Source organism: Calypte anna, chromosome 17 (assembly GCF_003957555.1).
Source record: "Calypte anna isolate BGI_N300 chromosome 17, bCalAnn1_v1.p, whole genome shotgun sequence".
In the NCBI taxonomy this organism is placed as follows: Eukaryota; Metazoa; Chordata; class Aves; order Apodiformes; family Trochilidae; genus Calypte; species Calypte anna.
This window is the reverse complement of record NC_044262.1, coordinates 8,203,853-8,224,111: the sequence shown is the minus strand read 5'-3', so window position 1 is coordinate 8,224,111 and position 20,259 is coordinate 8,203,853. Positions and strand designations below refer to the sequence as shown.

At 39.1% G+C, this 20,259-nt stretch overlaps 1 protein-coding gene across 1 annotated transcript in view; it reads left to right on the top strand.

Annotated features, from left to right (window-relative positions):
- Positions 1 to 1,233: 1,233 nt before the first annotated feature.
- Positions 1,234 to 20,259, top strand: part of MED27 (mediator complex subunit 27) — a 92,509-nt gene continuing 73,483 nt past the window's right edge. The window contains exons 1-2 of the mRNA XM_008491506.2: positions 1,234 to 1,489; positions 4,029 to 4,173. Coding sequence (XP_008489728.1) covers positions 1,284 to 1,489; positions 4,029 to 4,173 — 351 coding nt within the window. The 5' untranslated portion in view covers positions 1,234 to 1,283. The remainder of the gene's footprint in view (positions 1,490 to 4,028; positions 4,174 to 20,259) is intronic.

The window sequence follows — 20,259 nt, the reverse complement described above, 5'->3', positions numbered from 1 at the left end:
CAGGTTTGTTTTACCTCTGTGCTTAGATACAACAGCATTATGAAGCTCAAGAGAAGTGGAATTGCAGCCTTTTCATTTTTCTCGTTCTTTATGCTAAATACTAGGGTTTCACTTATCAATACTTTTCTTGTTGTCTGAAAACACTTAATTGCTGAGATGCAGTTTTCAGTATCTGTTGCCTGATAGACAGGAGAGTGTCACCGAGCAGAGGGCAAAGCCTCGCTTCACTTGGCCACTGACACATCTGTCTTACTCATTTCCATTTTACATACCAAACCCCCCCCAAAACATCCCCGGACTGAATAATCTGACTGTGCAAATTGTGCTTATCGAATTTAATTAATACCATTATGAAAGAGGGTGTTATTTATTTAACATGTGGAGAAAACATAAAACCTGGTGGTGTAATTTACTCTGTGCGAAGAGACTCTTGCCCTGTGCAGCGCCTCATTATTTTTGCTTTTCTTTTTAAGCTCTATTCAAAAGGGTGAAAATACCTGGCAGGGGCACGGGAAACATAAGCAGCTCATTCAAAATCCAACTATTACTGCTTAGTGCTATGACAGCACCCTTGAACTTGGCAGTGCTGTGCGGGTATTCCATAAGGAAATCCATGTCCTTGTCCCACCTGTGATCACAGCTGAGACGTCAACGTCCAACGTGGGACCTCATCTTCACATCTGGGTTCAGTCTGCACATCTGGGTTCAGTCTGCACATCTGGATTCAGCCTGCACATCTGGATTCAGTCTGCACATCTGCACAAGGCTTATAGAAGAATTCTTGCCCTCTTAAAGCTCAACACAGCTGCAGCAGGAGCTGGGGCCTGGCTTCCTGGTTTCACTGGTTTCATGCCTGGAAAAATCTATATAGAGCATGGAGAGGTGGGAATATACCCTGTATTGTGAGCAGAGAGTGCTGCACATGCACAGGAAAATAGAAGAAGAGGACGCCTGACTAGAGAAATAAAATTATTCTTGAGGAAAGAGAGAGTTGTTTTAGAGATCCACGCACCAGCGCTCTTCTCTTTTGCCCTTAGACCCTGGGGCCCGGCAGACATCTCAGCCTCTCCTGTCCCAGGCGGTGGGTTTGCTTAAGGATTTGCTGAAGCCTTCCCTGAGGTCGGAAAAAGAGAATAAAAGGTTTAAAAGCAATAACCTGCTGTGCCGGCTCCGCCCTCAGCGCAGCCCCGCTTCCCGCCGGCCCCTCAGAGGACTACATTTCCCAGTATGCCCCGCGCTCCTCCAGAGCCCGGCGGGGAAGAGGCCGGGCCCGGCCGGCTAAGATGGCGGAGGGGGTGCTGAGCCCCGGGGTGAACCTGGAAGCCTTCTCTCAGGCCATCGCCGCTATCCAGGCTCTGCGTTCCAGTGTGACGCGTGTCTTCGACTGCTTGAAAGATGGGATGCGGAACAAGGAGACTCTGGAAGGCCGCGAGAAGGGCTTCATGGCCGCCTTCCAGGAGAGCCTGCACTCCGTCAGCCGCGACCTGGGGTGAGCAGAGGGCCCTGAACGGGCTTCACCTCCCCCCTGATCCCCGGATCGGCGGTGCTGGTGTGGGAGGGAGAGGAATCCTGGGGTCTCTCCGATCTGTCCCCTCAGGGGCTTTCCACAGGGCTGTTTCCACTCCTGGAGAAAGTTTCAGGCAAAAAAATGGGAAAACGGGTCCGGTTCGTTCCTTCCAGCGCCGTACGCCTTCCCTCTGGTGTTTCCTTCCAAAGGGATGAATGCTGCTCATATTCATGACCGGCTTTTTTGCTTATGTTTTGTTTTCGTTACCGGTTTTTTTTGTTTGTGTTCTGTTTCGAAGAAGGAGCTGCTGTGGAGTTGAATGGGCGAGGTGATTGCTCGGGGCTGCAGGGAGATTTTTCTGCTGTTCTTTGAATTTTTTTTATTATAAGAAAAAAAAAAAAAAACGTTTTCATAAGCTCTGAGTATTCAGTAGCATCCAGTAGTTCAAGAACGACCATTTAATTTCCAAAACTTGAAGGGCTGGAGAGTTACTACTCGTGAAGAGCACACGTTAGTCAAGCACAAGCTGGGATGTTTGAAGCCAAACCCAAAGCTCTGAGGCTCGGGGTCCTTGCCAGAGGAGTCTGGGCTGGGCTGTGTCCATCAGCACTGTCCAGGGAGGTGTCCCCAGGCAGGACAAGCATGTAACCACCCTTCCCAAGCACATCTTCTGGCCTTCAAAGGTGTTCAGGGTCTTGTGTACAAGAATTTGTTCCCTGCTGGCTCATAGGACTTGGTGTTTTTTAGTTCGTTCTGATAGTGGCAGCATAATTTGATACCTACTTCTTCCCTTCTGTTAGGGAAGATGGTAGATGATCATTCTTACAAATGATGTTGTACACAACTTTATAGACTTCTGGTTTATCCCTTTGGTTTTTCTTGTTTTGAAATGAAGGAGGCTTTATGGTTCCCCACGTGGAAGCTGTTCTAAATCTTTAGTTATTCTTGATTGCTTGGTGTCTTTTTAAAGAATTGCTTAGTATAATCCCAAAATCTTGTTCCTAAACAGTAATAGATAGCAATTGGCTCTGACCTATCTTGTCTCATGTTTACACTCTTCTGCTTTGCAGTTTGTCATCCAGTATTGCAGTGCTGTGAAGTTCTTGTGGGATTCTTTGCAATAAGTCCAAGTCCTTACCCCTGAGAGTAACTTCAGCATCAAACTTCACTAGCTCCTTTTCTACCATCTCCTCCAGAGCATCAGTGCTGTGGTCACCATTTCTTTCCTGATTCCTTGCAAAATAACTATTTCTTACTATTTTGGGGTGTATTTAGTTTGTCTTTTTTGAAGCATAATGGCCTCAAAATATTGTAATTTATATAGCATCTCAGCATTTCATATTCTGTTACGTGTTTGGGAAGCACTGATTTCAAGTAGCAAGAGAATAATACTTCAAGATTTATTGAAGTTACTGTTCTCAGTGGAATTTGGCTTAGGTCACATCTATTTTATTGTATTCTTTTGTCAAGAACTATTAATGAGTGTCTACAGCACCAGTTGCTTGGCAAGCATATAGGCCATGAAAACCTGATGGAATGATGACAAAGGAGAATTTTGTTGGTGTTTATTTTCATAATTGTCATTAAATGCAAGTTTAAGATATCTGGTATTTCTCTTTACAGAGGTTTCTCAAAAGTCACCCTTCAAAGGGTCTGAATCCTGTTTTTATTTAGTGGAAGTTCTGGACTTCAGAGTATAGGATGTAACGTTCAGAAGTTAAAAGGAAGGACATCTGATAAGTCATGACTCTTGAAAGACTGCGTTTTATACCTCTGTGAAGCAGCCAGTCTTTCCTACAGCTGATGGAATACAATTAAATATGGCTTTGTTTTTGTTGTTATTAAATGGAGTTTGACAAATGAGAGATGAAGCAATAATAGATCATTTCACTGAGGTTTTTTTTTTTTCATGGGAAAATGGTGCTTATTATGCTTTAGTTGAGTATTTTACACACGTCTACAATGTACAAATTGCTCAAGGGAACTAGAAGATGCTTCCTTGCCCTGAGACCATGGAGTGCTTATACTTGCTGAGAGTAATCACAAACTTTGCAGGACTATCTACAGGCTTAGGACTAATGACAGTTCTTTTATAGATGTGTGTGAGGACAGTGTTAATTCTAAGTTCTCTAATGAAATGATGGCTCATCTGCCCATTTGTTGATTAAAAAGTCAGAGTTTTGTAGTGTCTGGGGGCATGCATTGCTCAGAAGATGCATTGTGACCTGGAAGTGCTTGTGAACAGGACCTGCCATAGTTTTGGTCTTTCCAGGTTGCCTTCCAAAGCCATGCTTTGTACTTGCTTTTTGAAGAAGTACTGAGCTTAATGACTGATAGACCACTTTAAATTGCTTGGATGAGAGTGGTTATGCTTTTTATTGAATTGGGGAGGTATTTAAAACTCCTTTAGATAATAAAATGGAGTTCACTCATGATTGCTGTCCCTGTAGGAGGTTGTATGTCTCAGGTGTCTCTATTTGCAGGTCTGACTTTAAAAAAATGCCACTCTGTTTCCTTTCAGTGAACTGGAGCGTCTGAGCAACCTGGTTGGGAAACCATCTGAGAATCACCCTTTACACAACAGTGGACTGTTGAGCCTAGATCCTGTTCAGGACAAAACACCTCTTTACAGCCAACTTCTTCAAGCCTACAAATGGTCGAATAAGGTAACAGAATACATCAGTGTAATGCAGTTGTGGATTCCTACAGAATGTTTGATTTGTGGTATTAGAGACTTCTGAGTATTTGAGACTGTCAAAGTTGCTCAGGTTTTCTTACGAAGTTCAGGGGTGTAATTGTACCTCAATGTACTTTCAAGGGTAAAAATAGTGTTTTAATTGAGTGGAGACTTTTCTGTGATGCTCAGGTGTGCCTTTGTTTTTCAAAGGGGCTGTTAACTCCCTAACAGAACAATACTTTCTTTGTTAGCTGTATAGCATCCTCTAGATACAAAATAAAAGTATGGTGTATCCTTGCATCTAGTAGTAAACACTGTAGCAGAGGGTTATGGGATGTTGGAGCAGAGAATCCAGAGTCTATGTCACCCCCCAACTTGCTTCTAGGAAAGAAACAGAAGTTGTCACATCAGAAATCCTTTTTCTTTGATGCCATTTGCTGCTGGGAGAAAAACTTGGTCTCAGAATTAACTTTGTGTTGAACAGCTTTGGCACACCTGCTGTATTTGGGTTGTATATATTGCATTGAATTTTAAGTAATGTAAAAAAAAAGGCATATAATGTTACTGCCCTTTTTTTTTTACATTTTTTATAAAAAAAATTGTTTTTGTGGGAAGAAACTTCCCTCTCATGAGGATAAGTCAGCTTCCTAAAACTTTATGCTGAATATATCTAGCCAGAAATTAGATAGGTGTGTTTCCTTCTCTTCCCTGATCATAGTCTACCTGGGGGTAAAAAATGTTCCTTTCCTCACATCTGATTTTATTAAGTAAATATTGTATTACTGCAATTGGTTTCCCTCTCTGAGCATCACTATGTTCTGGATTGTGTGTTCCCATCCAGAATTTTTTGAGCATGCTTACTGCTGTTTATATTATTATTTAAATGAATATGCATTTAGAAGCTTTCTTTAAATAATTTTTGAAATACTAGTGAATTGTTACAAAATGTCAAAGATGGATTAGTTCCTGATATGATAATTATTCCTAGTGAGAGATTCCAGAGCTATAGCTTTTAGCAACCTTAGACAAGACAGCAGGAGTAAGCAGGAATAATAGATCTCATAATATTAGGGCATTAAAAGAAACAATTCCAGTTTAAATTATTTATCATGCTACATGAGCAAGGAAGACTTTCAGACTACACAAATATTTTGTAGGCAAATTCTTGTTATACATTGAGCCAGCCAATTACTCAAATGTAAAATAGAGTACTACAATAGTGTTTGTATCAATAGCACTGTAGTGTTTGTACAGTTGGTTTTCAGAATACAAATATGTGTTAACATCTTCTAAAAGCAGTAGAGCTCAGCATTGGTGGAAATTTGGTATGGTTGGAAAGTGGGGGACAAGAAGGATTTTTAAGTAGAGGTGCAATGGAGAAAATGTTTCCTGTTTGCTTGTGTTTCTTGCTGTTAGCATTTTGCTGGTTTAGGAAAAATACAAAGCCATCCAATATTTATACAGGAAGACTTCTGAAGTGGTAATGCAGTTGAGTCTTCAGTGATTTAATTACTTCCTTAGGTCATTAGCAGAGTAAACTCAGTTGATAGTGAAATAGCTCTGTCAGAGTTGTACTAATGGAGATTTTTATTAACTTGGAGTGTTATGGAGCTTTGAGGAGCAGTTTCTTGTAGTAGTGGATTCTGATTTTAGAAAGCAGGGGAGATTTTAGTATCCTGTGCACTCTTACACACAGTTCCAGGGGAAAAAACAGTATTTTTTTGCTTTTATCTCCGTTGTCTTTGACTTCTACCTTACTGCAGAAATAAAAGACACTGTTTAAGTTGTGTTTAAATATCTGCTTTCTACCTAATTGTTCTTCTGAACTTTACCAGCAGACATGGATAGGTTGCCTCCATTTCTGACAAAAGATTTTGCCATTAGCCATTAGATATTTACCATTCCTAGCAAAGACCCTGATGCTATCCTGTTTTGCTGCTTAATTCTTCCTTGCTAAATAACCCTTCTTGATTAAGTGTTATTTCATTGTATCTTTTGGGTGCCCTCTGTCCTTATTAACTGTGTCTGGTGTTTTCTGTTGCTTCAAAGCAAAGCCCTCCTGATGTGTCAATACACTTCGTCTGTCTGCATTTAATTTTTAATTTGTGACCCCTTTGTGGCTTGCTTGCTTGTATTTTTGATGAGCTGAGATAAGGGCATTTTCCTCTATCTTTTATTGTTCATGCATTACTGATGGCATGGAGAGCCCCATGCCTGCCAGGGGAGGAGAGATGGAGTTTCAGGGTTATAGTGGAAGTCCAAAAGCACGTTAATGAAATGTAGGAAAAACGGGTACACAGACTTGGTGTTGCATATTTCAATGCATTCTTTTAATTTTTAAAATGGGGAGTGGTGGCTTGTAGGACAATAATAAGGTCAGTTTTATATACTGCAATTGATACTTGTAGCTGTGGCTGGTTCTGTATTGTGAGAAGTCCCATTCCTTTGGCTTGGTGCAGTAGAGATGATTGTATTTAATTGGGATTTCAGAGATATTTGCCCTGAACTTTATTTCAGTGCTCCTGTGAATCACAACACTAGTTCCTCTGTTTCTGATTGTCTTAAGTTTGCCTGCTGCAGGGGTACAGAAAACTACAACAGGAAAAATCTAGAACTTCCTTTACAGAAGTGTGTTACCTTGGCAGGTCTTGTTATTTATTAGCACCTGGTATCCTGATATTTACTTACTGTAATTTACCCAATAGTTTTGCAGATGGTAAAGTTGTCTGTGTAATGGAAGCAGCTGTTTGGGAACACAACAGCTTGTCAAATGCATTAATTACGTACACATGCAGCTGTGAAGGAACTTCTACTTTTTCAGGTGTTTAATGGAGCACACAAGCTACAGCTGAAAACCGTGGGAAGTTTAAGTTTGCAAGAGCAAAATGTTTTGTCTTTTTTGCTTTAGAGCTTCCTTTATGTCTCAGTAGAGATCATGTAAGTAAATTTATTTGCTGGCTTTGGGGTACATGGAGGCATGTTGTAGCCATGGAACAGTATTTAGGTCTACTTTGTAAATTTTTTCCCCTTCCACTTCAATTTTATTTAATAGGGTTGGTTTTCTTCATTACAACTAAATTGCTGTTTCCCAGAAGGATTCATATGTGCCCTTTAGTGTAATACTGAAGATACAGTATTAGATAAGGTAAAAATGAGCCATCATTCTGTATGGGTAATGCAGATAAAGTATTATTGGCAAATTAGAAAGTTGGTAGAAATCAGGAGGTTTTTTCCATGGAGACTGTTTCTGTTTAGTAATTGTAGTTGAATTCTGGTGTTCCTAGTTCTGTACTTCATAGCTGTTGAATTTTGTTGGTAAAATGATTATTGTGTCTGAGCAGCTGAAATCTGAGATGCTGGTAGCAGTGAGCAGGTTTTCTGTTCTGTATGCTGGGAACAGCCAGGCCTGGATCTGCAGGGTGCTGCTGCCTTTCCCCTCCTTTCCCTATGCTTGTGTCTTGCCTTATATTGGAATTTGAAGGAAACTACCACAGAAGAGAAGGCATCAGCTCTAAGTTTAGATTAAGGGAATTTTTTTAAAGTCACTTACTAGACTGAAAAGCTGATTAAGTTTTGACTTCTAAAAAAGAAAGAGATGTGACATCATATTTTGTGACAGAGCACAGGAATAACTCGCTTCTTTTGCTCTTCAGGACACTTGTATAACAAGTGCCTTCCTCTTTCCTGGGTGCTTCTTTTTTTCTGCAGAAGTTGCTATATTCCAATTCCAGCACTTCCGTAGTTTGGACCTGTGTGCGTAGGGGTATGTGAGTGGTGCTGGTATTTTTTTTATCATCATGAGGTGGTACTTAAAAAACATGATAACCGTGTGTTTGGGAAGACTGTTAAATACCACTTCAAGCAGAAAGCAAAAAAATCAACTTTTCTGTTGATGACTCTCTGGGTGAGTAGGGTTTAGATAAAATTATGTACTGTAGTCATCTGTAGAAAGATGATGGCAACTTGAATAAACTTTACAGTTTCAGTGTATTTTAAATATTTCAAGTGAGGAAAGCTGGACAGGAGTTGTAAAAAATTTATGTAAAAGTAATAGGCTGGTAAATACAAAATAAAAACAATTTCTGTTGAACTGTGTGTTGAAATATACTTCAAAATATTTAGGTTTAAATTTGGTGCTCTGCAACTTCCTCTTGTTTTTACATAAATATAAAATCAAACTGTTGAGGTAATTACCATTAATGAGTTAAAATGATTTTCTGTCACATGACAGAAGAGAAAAGGAATATGTAGCTTTTGTTTATTAAATTATTTTGATGTGTTGCCTGATAAATGATTTGTGTAAATTGCCTTTAGTGTAGGTCTGGAGAAAAAAAAAAATCAATAAAGCCTGTAGAGAAAGTCCAGACTTGTTATGACTGCCCTTGGTACCTTAGTATTGATTAGACACAAATATCAAGTTTAATGACAATAAATTACATTAATTGTTAACTGTAATAATAGAGGAACACTGTTGAAGTAGGTTGGGTTTTTTTGTTGTTGTTGTTTTGTTTGGTTTTGGTTCAACTTGATTGTTGAAATGTTAATTCCAAGGAACATTAATTTTAAAGTTTGGAGTCACTCAAACATTTTAAATTTACTGTAGTTTTACAGTAGCATGGCCAATGTAACTGGATTACTGTGTTGGCTTTTTTTTGAAAGTTCAGGAAGATGGCCAAGATTCTGTCTTTTCAGGAGTCTTTTCTCTAGAAGGGTGGTGTCAGAATCTAGTGATGTGCTGTTGCTTGGAGAGTTCGCTTATTCTGCTAAGAATTCAACCACCCTTATTATCCACTCACGTTATTTTTCCATCTGCAGTGTAATATCAGTGACAAATGTGTGGCACTGAGGGAAACTCCATCATCTGCTTGCCCAGTGCTCCTGGAGGCCGCTCTGGAAGCTCCCTTGTGCTTGCTGGGGTAGGAAGGGTTAGTGGTGCAGTTTGAGTTCTGGTATTCTCAGTGAGCAGGAACTCTGAAGTTACTTAAAAGACTTAAAGTGACCCAGTTCCCTTGGTTTGCTTACAGAAGGGAACACATGAAAAAAAAATTAAAAATCGTAATTGAAGCAAAGTGACAAGTCCCTGCAAGGATATCTGTTGCCTCTGAAGAGCACACTTTAATCTGCTTTGTATGGGGAAAACCAGGGCTTCATAGAGGGAACCAGAGCAGAAAGGCTCTTGAGGATTACTGACTGGGCTCTCCTTTCCTGTACCCATGAGCTATGGGAGCTTATATTCCTGTCACTGGAAAAATGAATGATAAAGCAACTGGTGAACTGGTGTTTTCTTGTACGTGGGGCACAAAATACGGGGTCCTCTTGGATTCCATTCTTGCTTTTCTTATCAATTTTTGTTGTAACCTTGAACAGGATACATGATTTTCTGTGCCTCATTTTTCTTACAGTTAAAATGGGATAATAATACTTAACCTACTTCTTGGGAGAGTTTCTAGTCTAAATGTGCCTCATGTGCATTGGGTTTGTTGGACAGAAATGTTTTGTGGATGCCAAGTGTTATACAGGCAGTGACTGATGTTGTTTCTATGGCAGTCTGGAAAGATGCCCTTTATGGACTTTTAATTTTGTGTAAGCTTTAGGTAATTTTTTATGTGAAATGCCTTTGCTGTTCTGAATTACATTAATGTGTTACTAACTTTTTTTTGAGTAGATAACAGGTGGTTACCTCTTTGCCTCCAACTGCCATAGTTATTAGTTATTGCTCAGTTGTCTGCATGGAGAATATTGACTTTTATTATTACAGGGTTGAATTTAGTGACCAGGAATGTCAGGGGTGGCAAATTCAGGTAGTGTGCAAATTATCTTTTATGCTCCAGTGTTGGAAGAAAAAGCACCAAGTGCTTGTACCAAAATCCAGAATGTAAAAGGGAGGGAGATGGAGCAGAAGCATCTGTGGATACTTTTCTGGAGAAGGAAAAAAAGTGGACATATCGTTTTTCAGAGGGTCTCTGAGCTGTGCAATGATAGTTGGGAAAAAAAAATTAATGTATTGAAATGGAAAAAAAAGTGAAAGCCATAATGAAATAGGGAACTTTGTAATAATAAAGGTAACAGTAAAAGTAAAGGCAGAATCACCAACTACTGTGTCTTGGCTGGGTTTTATTCGCCCTAGAGATCTTGCCTCAAGTAGCATCTAGGAGTGCTTGGGATGGATAACCTCAGTCATGTCCATCTTTCTTTTTGGAGGGTGAATCTTCCCTCCTCAGCTTGGAATTTCTGGAATCTGCAGCTCCTGGACTCTTGTGTTTGTTGGCCTGTGATTTCTGGGCTGCTTTTGAACAAAAGTGCAACCCAAGGCTACCTTAGCTATTTTATTGGTGCCATGTATAACTACAAAAATGTTTTTGACATCCAATCACTGGAACAAAAGGAAATGAAAACTACCATTTTCTTTGCACTGCTGGAAAGCTGTTGTGGCAGGTGAGAGTTTGCCACATAACGCTGTTTTGTGCCAGTGTAATTCCTTTGCAGGTTAGTTGGATTTCGTTGATGTTTTAGTAGACTGAGGTTGGTTGGTTACATCAGGAAGATAAGAGTGGTGCTAAAAAAAAAAATAAAATTGGCCTTTGATTCTGTTGTCTTAGATATTTTGAATGTTTTGTATCTGTGATCTTCCCAGAATTAAAATAGTACTAATTCACACTCGGCTGCTATTGTGAAATAAGGTTACATGTGTCCAAACTGCCTTTTTATTGAATTTTACTAGAATATTTTATTTCAAACCTGAAGCAGACTGAGAGCACCATAGGGTAGTTTTCTATTTTTGTGCTTGGTATTTGTTGTTATTCAAAAGTATTTTTTCAAGGCTCTGATCAAAACAATGCTGTGAGCAGTACCAGTCTCACTTTTCCTAATTATGGGAAGTGGTGTATCAATACATACTATTATAAATCACAGCCCCCTTGTCAGCTGGTAGGAATTATTTAATACTTTGGCAACACCTTTATTTGCTAATGAGTGGGATTTTCCCCCCTATTCCTTTGATAAGTATTAATGTTCTAGCTGTTAGCCTATTTTGGGGTGGAAATGATTGATGTTGCTCTATTGTAACCAAAACACTTCTGCCCACTCCTCCTTCTTCCTCTCCTAAGTCCTTTTTTTCCTCTGCAAGAACCCTTCCTACAGTCCAGGTTGGATGGCTGGATCATGGCACTTGGAAGTCAGTGGTGCCATGTGGTCACTTCCCTGTTCTAACCTGTCCAGTGTGGTCATCAAATGGAATAGGTTAAGCTGGCATTGCTTGGGAAATCTAAAATACTTTGAACTAAAATATGCCATGCACAGTATAGTAGGTAGATGAGTAAGTTTTGATATAACCATTAGATTGGAAGAAAAGGCTTTACTTTTAGTAGATAAGAAATAAACCAAAGTGTACCTGGAAATCCATGTTGCCTAGGAATGGAATGAAAGAACAGGTAGGACTACAGAATAAGAAGAGCATTGTAAGAAACTCTGGGAGCCAGGATTCCTTTCCATTTCATGTTTGCCTGCTGCCTGGGCTCTCAGTAGTGAAATCTGACTTACCCAGGGGATGGTGGCCACTGTGAAAGGACAGGAGATGTTTTCAGAGACTCAGGGTTGTGTCTCACTTTCTTTGAGGCAAATCAAAATGTTTGTAATGCATTTGTGGACCTTCATAAGAAGGACATTGAAGGAATGCAAACACTAATATAAAGAAACTGATATGGGTGATAAGCATCCCATTGTTGTTATTTATATGGAAAAGATTTTTTTATAGCTTCTAAAAGATACCAAAGAAAATGGAAAATTTAATGATGTCACCCTGTTGGTCTCTACTATTATTGTCAGGTATTTTTGTGTGACTTTATTTGCTGTTTCTTTTTAATGCAAAAGTGTGTGCAACTCTAATCTTTTTTGACTGTCTCTTCTGGAGTTACTAAACCTGGCCCCTCAGATAATTCACAGAGTGGTTGGTTTGATTGTTGGGATTGCATATAAGCAATACTCAATAATTTTCCATTTTATCTTAATCAGATTCTGTTGATAGCTGGGCTACAAAACATGAAAAAAAGCTAATAAAATTGAAAATAAGCTGTGAAAGGAGCAGTATGTAATCAACAGTGCAGTTCAGACCACTGGCTCATCATTGGCTTCATGAAAATGTGCATTTTGGCAAAAAAAGTTGCAGCAGTTTTATATCCAGCACTCCTGACTCCATTTGTTGCTGGTACATCTTGGTGTGAGCTAACGTTTAATCCAATTAGAGCTGTAAAATCCTGACGTTCTAGAAATAAAGATGATGTATGTAGAGTGTATGTTATCACTTTCTCTGCCAATATAGGATTAGTCCAATCTCATTTTAAATGCCTGGATGTAGGGCTCCCACTTGCACAAAAAAGAAAGAACAAGGAAAAAATCTTTTAGCCACTAACATTTGTTGTGTTACAGTACACGTAGAAGGTGATGTCCTCTGGTTTAATCAAATAAGTTTTAATGAAATCTGATTGATTCTGCAAGATGCTGGTCCTCCACATTTTTGATCTTTTCACAGAAAGATCAGAAGTTTATGTATCCTGAGTAAGTTACCTTGTGCTTTTCTGTAAGGTTCTTGGCTCAGTGTGAAGCATTCAGTCATGCTCTGGTGCTCCACTGAATTTGCTGAGATGTTAAGTGCTCAAGTGCAGTGCCTGAAGCTAGACTGGAGTAATCTGAAAGCTGAAATGGTGCATGACAGCAGCTGCATGATTGCCCAGTGTCTCAGTGTGTTAAAAATGCATATTTTTTTATGTGGTCATGAATTAGCTTGTTCCTGGGTGCCTCTTCTTCAGCAGCACATACACTGACAGCACAAGCTGACAGTGATAACAAATATACTTATTGAGTAGAATTAGTAGAAATCATTCTTATGAAGAGTAATGACCATGTTGAAATGCTAAGGATATTTTCAAGATTACTTTAGATTTGGTTGGAAAGCTGAGTTTAATAGCTACATCTTTGAGGATGTCATAAAATCACAGGGATTTTGGATGTTCAGAGTTGTGCTTCAGAGCAAATAGTTCTGTTCAAAACCATCACCACTCCTGATGAATTTTCTTGTATTTGGATTCCCTAAGCTCCTGGAGCTGGCAGTAGTGTAAGAGGTGCTCTGTGTACTGCATGGGCCATTAGGCACAAATAAATTATATCAAGATGTGACATTTTACAGTATATTCTAAAATAGATGTATTTGCTTCTCCATTATATGCAGTTGCAATTCCTGTAGAAATTGATATTTAAAATAGCCACTAAAGGCCTCCTAGGATCTGCAGACATGCACAAAAAGGAGCTGTGTGTGGGTACTGTTACTCAAATGGTGAACTAAAGGGAATTCTTTAAATCTTTTACTGTCAACAGCAATTGAGTATATTTCTCTTATTGCAGCATCTTTTTACTGCTATAAAAGATGCAGAAAATGTGAACTAGAGTAAAAAGGGGAAAAGGGTCCTCAGCTTTCTAAACTGTTTTAAGCTGCCCGTGGTTTGAAAATATACAAGAATCTGTGATATGAGCTGTTTGACATTATCCTATTCCAAATGCTCAAAGGATTAAATCTACATAGTGTTAAAAAGGAGAGTCTTTGCCACGTCTGGAATCTCAAAATGTTACTTTATTTCCCTCTTTTGTCTGACCATCATGACCAAACAGCTGAATCAAATATGTTGTTTTATGTATAAAATATATTTTCTAGGTCTTGACAGCTTGCTTCCAGTTTTAGTGTAATTCAGTTTGAAACAGCTGTTCCTAAGCTCTGCAAAACAGTTTTTTTGATGGAAATCGAGACATTCTCAACTACTGCAGTTCCTGGGCCCTGCTCACTTCAGAAGTTGCTTGTCTTTGTGTTGAAAGAGCTCTTCATTCAGAGAAAACCTTAATCATGTATCAAATCAGCTGCAGTTGGAGGAGTAATAGCTGCCTCCTCCCCCTAGGGTTAGCCCTCAGTGAGGCTGGATGTATGTTTCTCTTCCAAGCTGAATTTTAAGAAAAACATTACCATGTGTTTTACCATTAGTTAGATTTTTATTCTAATGTTCCCAGACCTACCCATATGCTTTCAATTGGGTTCTATTTAGAGTTTTCTCTGCAGTTGTCTCTGCACTCAGACTTCACAAGTTCTCTGGCTTGCCTTATGGTTCAGTTTTACTCTGGAGTCAGATCTTGTATTTTCAGAATTTTCAATGTAGCATTTTCAGTTTGCTCAGAGCCATTTATTTTTTTTTTAATTGGCTGCACTGCTTGATGTCTCTTCCAAAGCTGTTTGTAGAAATTTCATGGATCACAGAGACGATCAAGTTTGGAAGCTCTCTTGTGCCTGATAAAGCAAGAGCTAACCTTTCATTTGCAGTTTTCTGAATCTTTTGGACACCCTTGCCTGTTGTATGGAGTTAATGACTTTCTGCATAAAATAACTTGCTGTCTAGTTGGCTGTGTGAACACAGATGTATGAAGATACTGTGTGTGGACATTTCTGTTGGGAAGGATGATGGTTCCAGGAGTGGCTGTGTCATCGAGATTATAAAGGAACTGGAGGGACTCTGGAGTTGTGCATCCTCTTCTTTCCTCTGTCCTTACCTTGCTCTTTTCCCATCTATAAAATGAGGATGGGGGTACTAAATGAGTACTCTGTGTAATCTGAGAGATGGGTTCATCCAAGTAGAATCACTGCTGATTGCTGATTTTGCTTCTGATCCCTCTGTGGATGAATACCATCCAGAAGACCCTTTCAAGTTATTTTGTTGAAGCACAATTTATCATCTGAAATAAAACTAACATCTAACAGGACACAAAAGCTTTACTACTTAAAGAGCTCTTAAATATATTTTCAGTTTCAAATTCACCATTTTGCCTGGCAAATACTTTGAAGTGTTTATCATCTTCCTTGCATAGTTATTTTTTTCCCACAGCCTAAAGAACCTGACTTGAGGCTGCTTTAGGATTAAGTGAGATTACTAGCATCTTCTTTCCATTCCTCTTGTGTACCTTGTATGAATACATCCTAATAACTATTGATATTGCATTCATCCTGCAAAAAGCTAAGACCTTTATTATCTGCTGATCCTGCAGTTTTGGTGATGTGTTTTTCTTGCAACTAAAATCAATTGAGACAAATCTTGGTAACTTTTACAGCAAAATAAAATGACTATGCCAGGTAACCAGTGGAAGTTTTTTGACTACGCTCTTAGATCACACATACAGTGTTGTTCCAGCAGAATTGATTAGTTGATCCAGTGGATTTAAAGGTCAACTGTAATCCCATTTTGGGAAGATTGAAGAAGATATAAAATTGCTACTGTGCTTTTCTGGGTTGTATACTTGCTTCTGGTGCTCTTTGCTTTCCCCTGTACATCTTCATTTACTCAGCTAGAGCTTCAATACATAAAGGGCACAAGTCAATGTGCTTGTTCTCCTTTCTTGATGAGGGAGCTAGTTAGTTGTATTTCCTCCAAGCCAACAGCTTCACTTTGGAAGACCTGGAGCGGAGAGGAGGAAACACGGAACAGTACAGAAAATGGAAGAAATAAATCTTTTTTTTTTTTTTTTTTTTTTTTAGGGGAAGGCTGAGAGGAAAGCTGCAGTCTAGCTGTCTTGTTAGGTGATCGCTCAGTTGTTAGAGCTGATGCATCCCAGGGTTGGTGCTGTCTGTTCAAAGTGCAGCACAGACAGAAGAGTTGGCATCACCCTCTGAACGAATGGAGACCTTTGATTGTGAGGAATCAAAAGAACATCTCATTAGTAGCATTTCTCTTGGCAGCTTCATGTTGTAGAGACCAAGCAGCTTTGGAATACAAGGTTTTGGTAAAAATAGGGTTTCAGAGTCATACTTCCATGTCATGGGCAACTGTATCTGCCTATGGAGATAAATACATCTTTTTGTTAATTTTTTCAAGAGCCCAGATGAGGCAGCTGCTTTGCCATAGCAGGTTGCATGACTTGAAAGCAGCAGAGACATAAAACATTCACCTGCTCAGATACAATTCATTTTCCCCACAACAAAGCAAAAGGAGTCCCGAAGTGAAAAAGGATGGGGGAGAAAAAGGTTTTATTTAGGTTGATAAACCAAAATACATTATTCTTCCAGATCTTTCCCTCATGAACCACACTGTTACTGTATTTATCTGATAGGACTTTGTTCATTCTTGAGTTTCCCTTTTACCCTGTACTCCTAAAGTTGCTGTCCTGTGTGCACCTTCCACAGAGCAACAGAGGAGAAAAAGACTTCAATGGCATGGGGACTGTTCTGATCACAGGATCCTGCATTGCAAATACTTTTGGCTGATGTTTAGACATATTTCAAAGTAACTTTGTGCTTCTGTGTAGCTTATAAATGCATATTTAATGATGGCCATGCTATAGTAAAGGTTTTGTTGCATTCACAGTACACAGAAAGATGACTCAAAAAGAGTCACTTTCCCAAAAAAAGAATCTGTCGTAGGGAATGTTAACTGTTTTGCAAAGGTTATTTGTAGTAGAACTCCCAGAGTCAAAATTAACTCAGAGTATAGTCCTTAGTGCATTTTCTTATGTGCTAACTTGCAAAATGTAGTAATTCCCAGATGTATAGACATCAGGAGTCTGGGGCTTTTCTGTAAGCATCCATGACCTGCTTTTAAAACAAGACACTGACATACAGCAGTGGCTGAAGACTTTGCTTGGGTGAACTGAGAAGATATTTAATGTGCATTTATATAAGGTGGCCTTTTTCAGAGATTGTTGCTCTGATGGCCTTCTAACATCACTGTGTGTTTTGCTTTCTCAGCCACAATGTGAATTCTGGAAAAGTAATGTCTTGTGTTCACTTATGGTAAGTATGGAAGGAGTATTTTTAAATAAATAATAGACCAGGCAATATTTTCAGAGACTTGCATGACCAAATCAGAGGAGCAGCAGAATCCTTTTTGGTTTTCTCAGTGGCTGATGAAGTCAAACAGTGTGTTGACTGATTTGTTTTTTGTTTCCTTTCAAGTTGCTTAAATCCTTTTTTTTTTTTTTTTTTTTAAACCTTGATGGTGTCTGTCTTCATTAAAAGGGTGCTTATGGAAATAATGAATTTTATAAAGTGTGGAAGTAGCAAGTGTAGGGTACTGTAAATGTGGTTATTAATTTCATGGATGCAGCTGCATTTCTTTCTGACTATTAGGTTAGAAAGACATTTTTGCAGGGACTTCAGAGAGGCTAAGAACAAGAATACACGAGGTGTTCATGAAGTTTCCAGGCTACAGGGAATTTTGTCAGGTTATAAAAGAATGTTCCTGCATGGAAGGTAGTTTGCAAGATAAAAAACCTGTCAGTAGCATTATTACAGTGTTGTGCAAACTTGATACCTTTTGCTGCTCTTGTGTTCCCTTCAGCTCACAGGGCTCTACCATCCTTCCCTTTCTTCAGTTTGATGGTTAGAGCAGCAAATTGCTGTTTTGAATGAAAACAGTAATATAGGATCCATCATTTGCCAACATAAAATACCCACTATAACAGGGGAAGAAAAAAAGCCCTTTTTAATCAAGAATCCTTAAGCAAAGTAGGTATTTAATCAAATCTTAATAGTTTGTTTTCTTTAGAAGAGCAATAGGAGGCAGGCAGAATGCTGTGACTGGGAGTCCTGTTGCTACATGCTGGTAATTAGTTTGCAGGCTCTGTTCTAATTCTGGTTGTACAGTTTTAAGTCCAGGATGTGTTTAGAAAGCATATTCCTTAAACCGAATTTTCTTTAATTTCTTACTTGTTACTTTAAAGAACAATAATACTTGGTTGCTCACTGGGAGCAGTAATAAACTTGTGCTTTCATGTTTCTTTTACAAAGTGTGTGTCAGATTTTATAATAATCTGGCCTTTCTGAAAAGTTGCAGATTGGATTTTTAGGTCATTAAAAGTCCGAATGACTGCTATATGACTTGGTTATGATGGCCTTGAAATGTAACACTTAAAACAAATCAGTTTGATGTCCTTGCCCATTTGTGGAGAAGTCTTTCACCTGTTCTTGTGTTTGTGTGCATGTGCACTCAGACTGTTGTCTTGGAATCTGTCCTCAAGGCCTCAACAGGACTTCTTTTTGAAACCAGCCAGCTTGTCAGCTCCAGCCTGTGGCTAGAAACTTGGTGAGTTTTGGTTTTGTTCCACAAATTAAATAAGTCTGTTAGAATGAAAAACAAAAAATAAAACCACCACAGCTTGGTAGTGCTGCCCAGTTGCAGTCAGCACCATCTCCATGGTTTTGAGCCTTCATTATGCAGCTTGCACTCAGCACACTTTTATTTAAAGCAGAGCTAAAAGTAGAACTAAATAGCTGACATTCAGAATCATACAGTGAGATGCAGAATTCCTGGGAGAGGACAGGACAGGAGTACTGCTAGTGAGGGGTGGATCAGGCTCATTGATTTGCACAAAACTATGTTGGACTGTCTGAAAAAAAAACAGATCGTGTTTTACCAAGGAATGTAAGCTAACTGTAAGAGGAAGTTCTTCTTGACTCTAGTATGCTTTTGTTTTGTTCTACTCTTGTTTGATTTTGCTTTGTTTTATACCCCAAAATGATACAATTCCCTTTGCTCTGGCTGTTGCCACATTCAGACAAGCTACTACGCTGTTGCAGCATCCCTCTGCTGATTGCTTTTCATGGAGCCATCCCCATATTGCAAAACCATCTGTTTTTCCTTAGTGTCCAAGCATTAGGCTTGTTAGTAATTTATAATACTTGCTCCGTAGCTTTCACTTGTCCCTGTTTTAGTGTGCCAGCAGCAAAGCTTCAGCATTTCAGCACCATTTACCAGCTTTCCTTGCTCTTTTATTATATTTCAGTGCCTCAGGCAAAAACTATAGTTGAATGCATTGTCAGACGTTCATGCTGCTCAGTTATTGACTTGATAAAGTAAACTTGGGGTGGTAGGTAGGTAATGTCCTCATTTACAAGTGGTTTTGTAGCTAGAGAAGTGATAGAAACAAGTTAGAAAATGATGGTTGGAAAAAAGCAGTATTTTGCTCCCCCCCCACCCCAGTTTCCTTAAATGCACACCAGTTTGTCATACTGCTGATGGGATGATCTCATTCAGAAAGATCCTTTTTAGCTGTGTACCTACGTGCACTGCAGAAGAATTGAGGATTCTTTTGGAAAACTTAATGCTTAATTTATCATCTTGTGTCTGTCGCAAAAGCCAACTGTAACATAGCAGCTTTTTTGGTTTTTTTTTAGAGAGGGGAAAGGGATGAGAGGTGCTTTTGAGGGGAGAAAGTTAAGAATGAGTGAGAATAAATGGTACAGGTACAGCATTTTGTGTCTTTTCAGGAACAGCAAGTTTGGGAGGGCAGCAGACCACCTATGTTGGGTGCATTGTGATTTTTATAGGAAGCAGCTGATGAGATGAGATGGGCAACAGTTTATAATAAGGTGGTACTGAAATATTGCTGCAATGGAAAATGTGTGTAAGGAAGTTGGTGTCATTTCCCTAAGTCAGCTGGACTTTCTGGAATTTTCCAGCCCATGAACAACTTCCTCACATGAAGGTGCTTCTGATAACATACCAAAAAAATGGATTGAACAGCAAGGAAAGCATTTCTTTCCTCTATGAATTACAAATACATCATCAGACAGCTCAAGCCTAGCTGAAAGCTTTGAGCCTCTGTACTGTGATCATTACTGGTCTTAATTTACCCTCCAATAAATATTCCAGATAAGCCACTTTATCTTTTTTCTGTGTACATGTGTGATGACAACCTGAAGTGATCAATTAATGTTTGAAATTTTTACTTCATTAATAATGAAGTCCAGAAAGCAATGAGTGTCAGTTTGCCTGGTGCCTGAGACTGGGGGACTGATGAAGTGCTGTGTTTTGAGCCCATAAGATTTTCTTAGTGATTATCAAGATGCAGAAATAAGCTGTGTCCAGATGTAGATAATGAGCTGAAATGTCTGTGGGTTAGATATTAGACATTTAAGTGGCAACTGGGTTGTTGAAGAGTGACTGCAAGACAGCATGAGAATTCAGATGTATGTCAGTCTTCCTTAGAAATCCATAAAAATTAATCGTTTGTGTTTTCCTGTGGTTTTAAGTGTGTCCCCCAGCAACTTAAA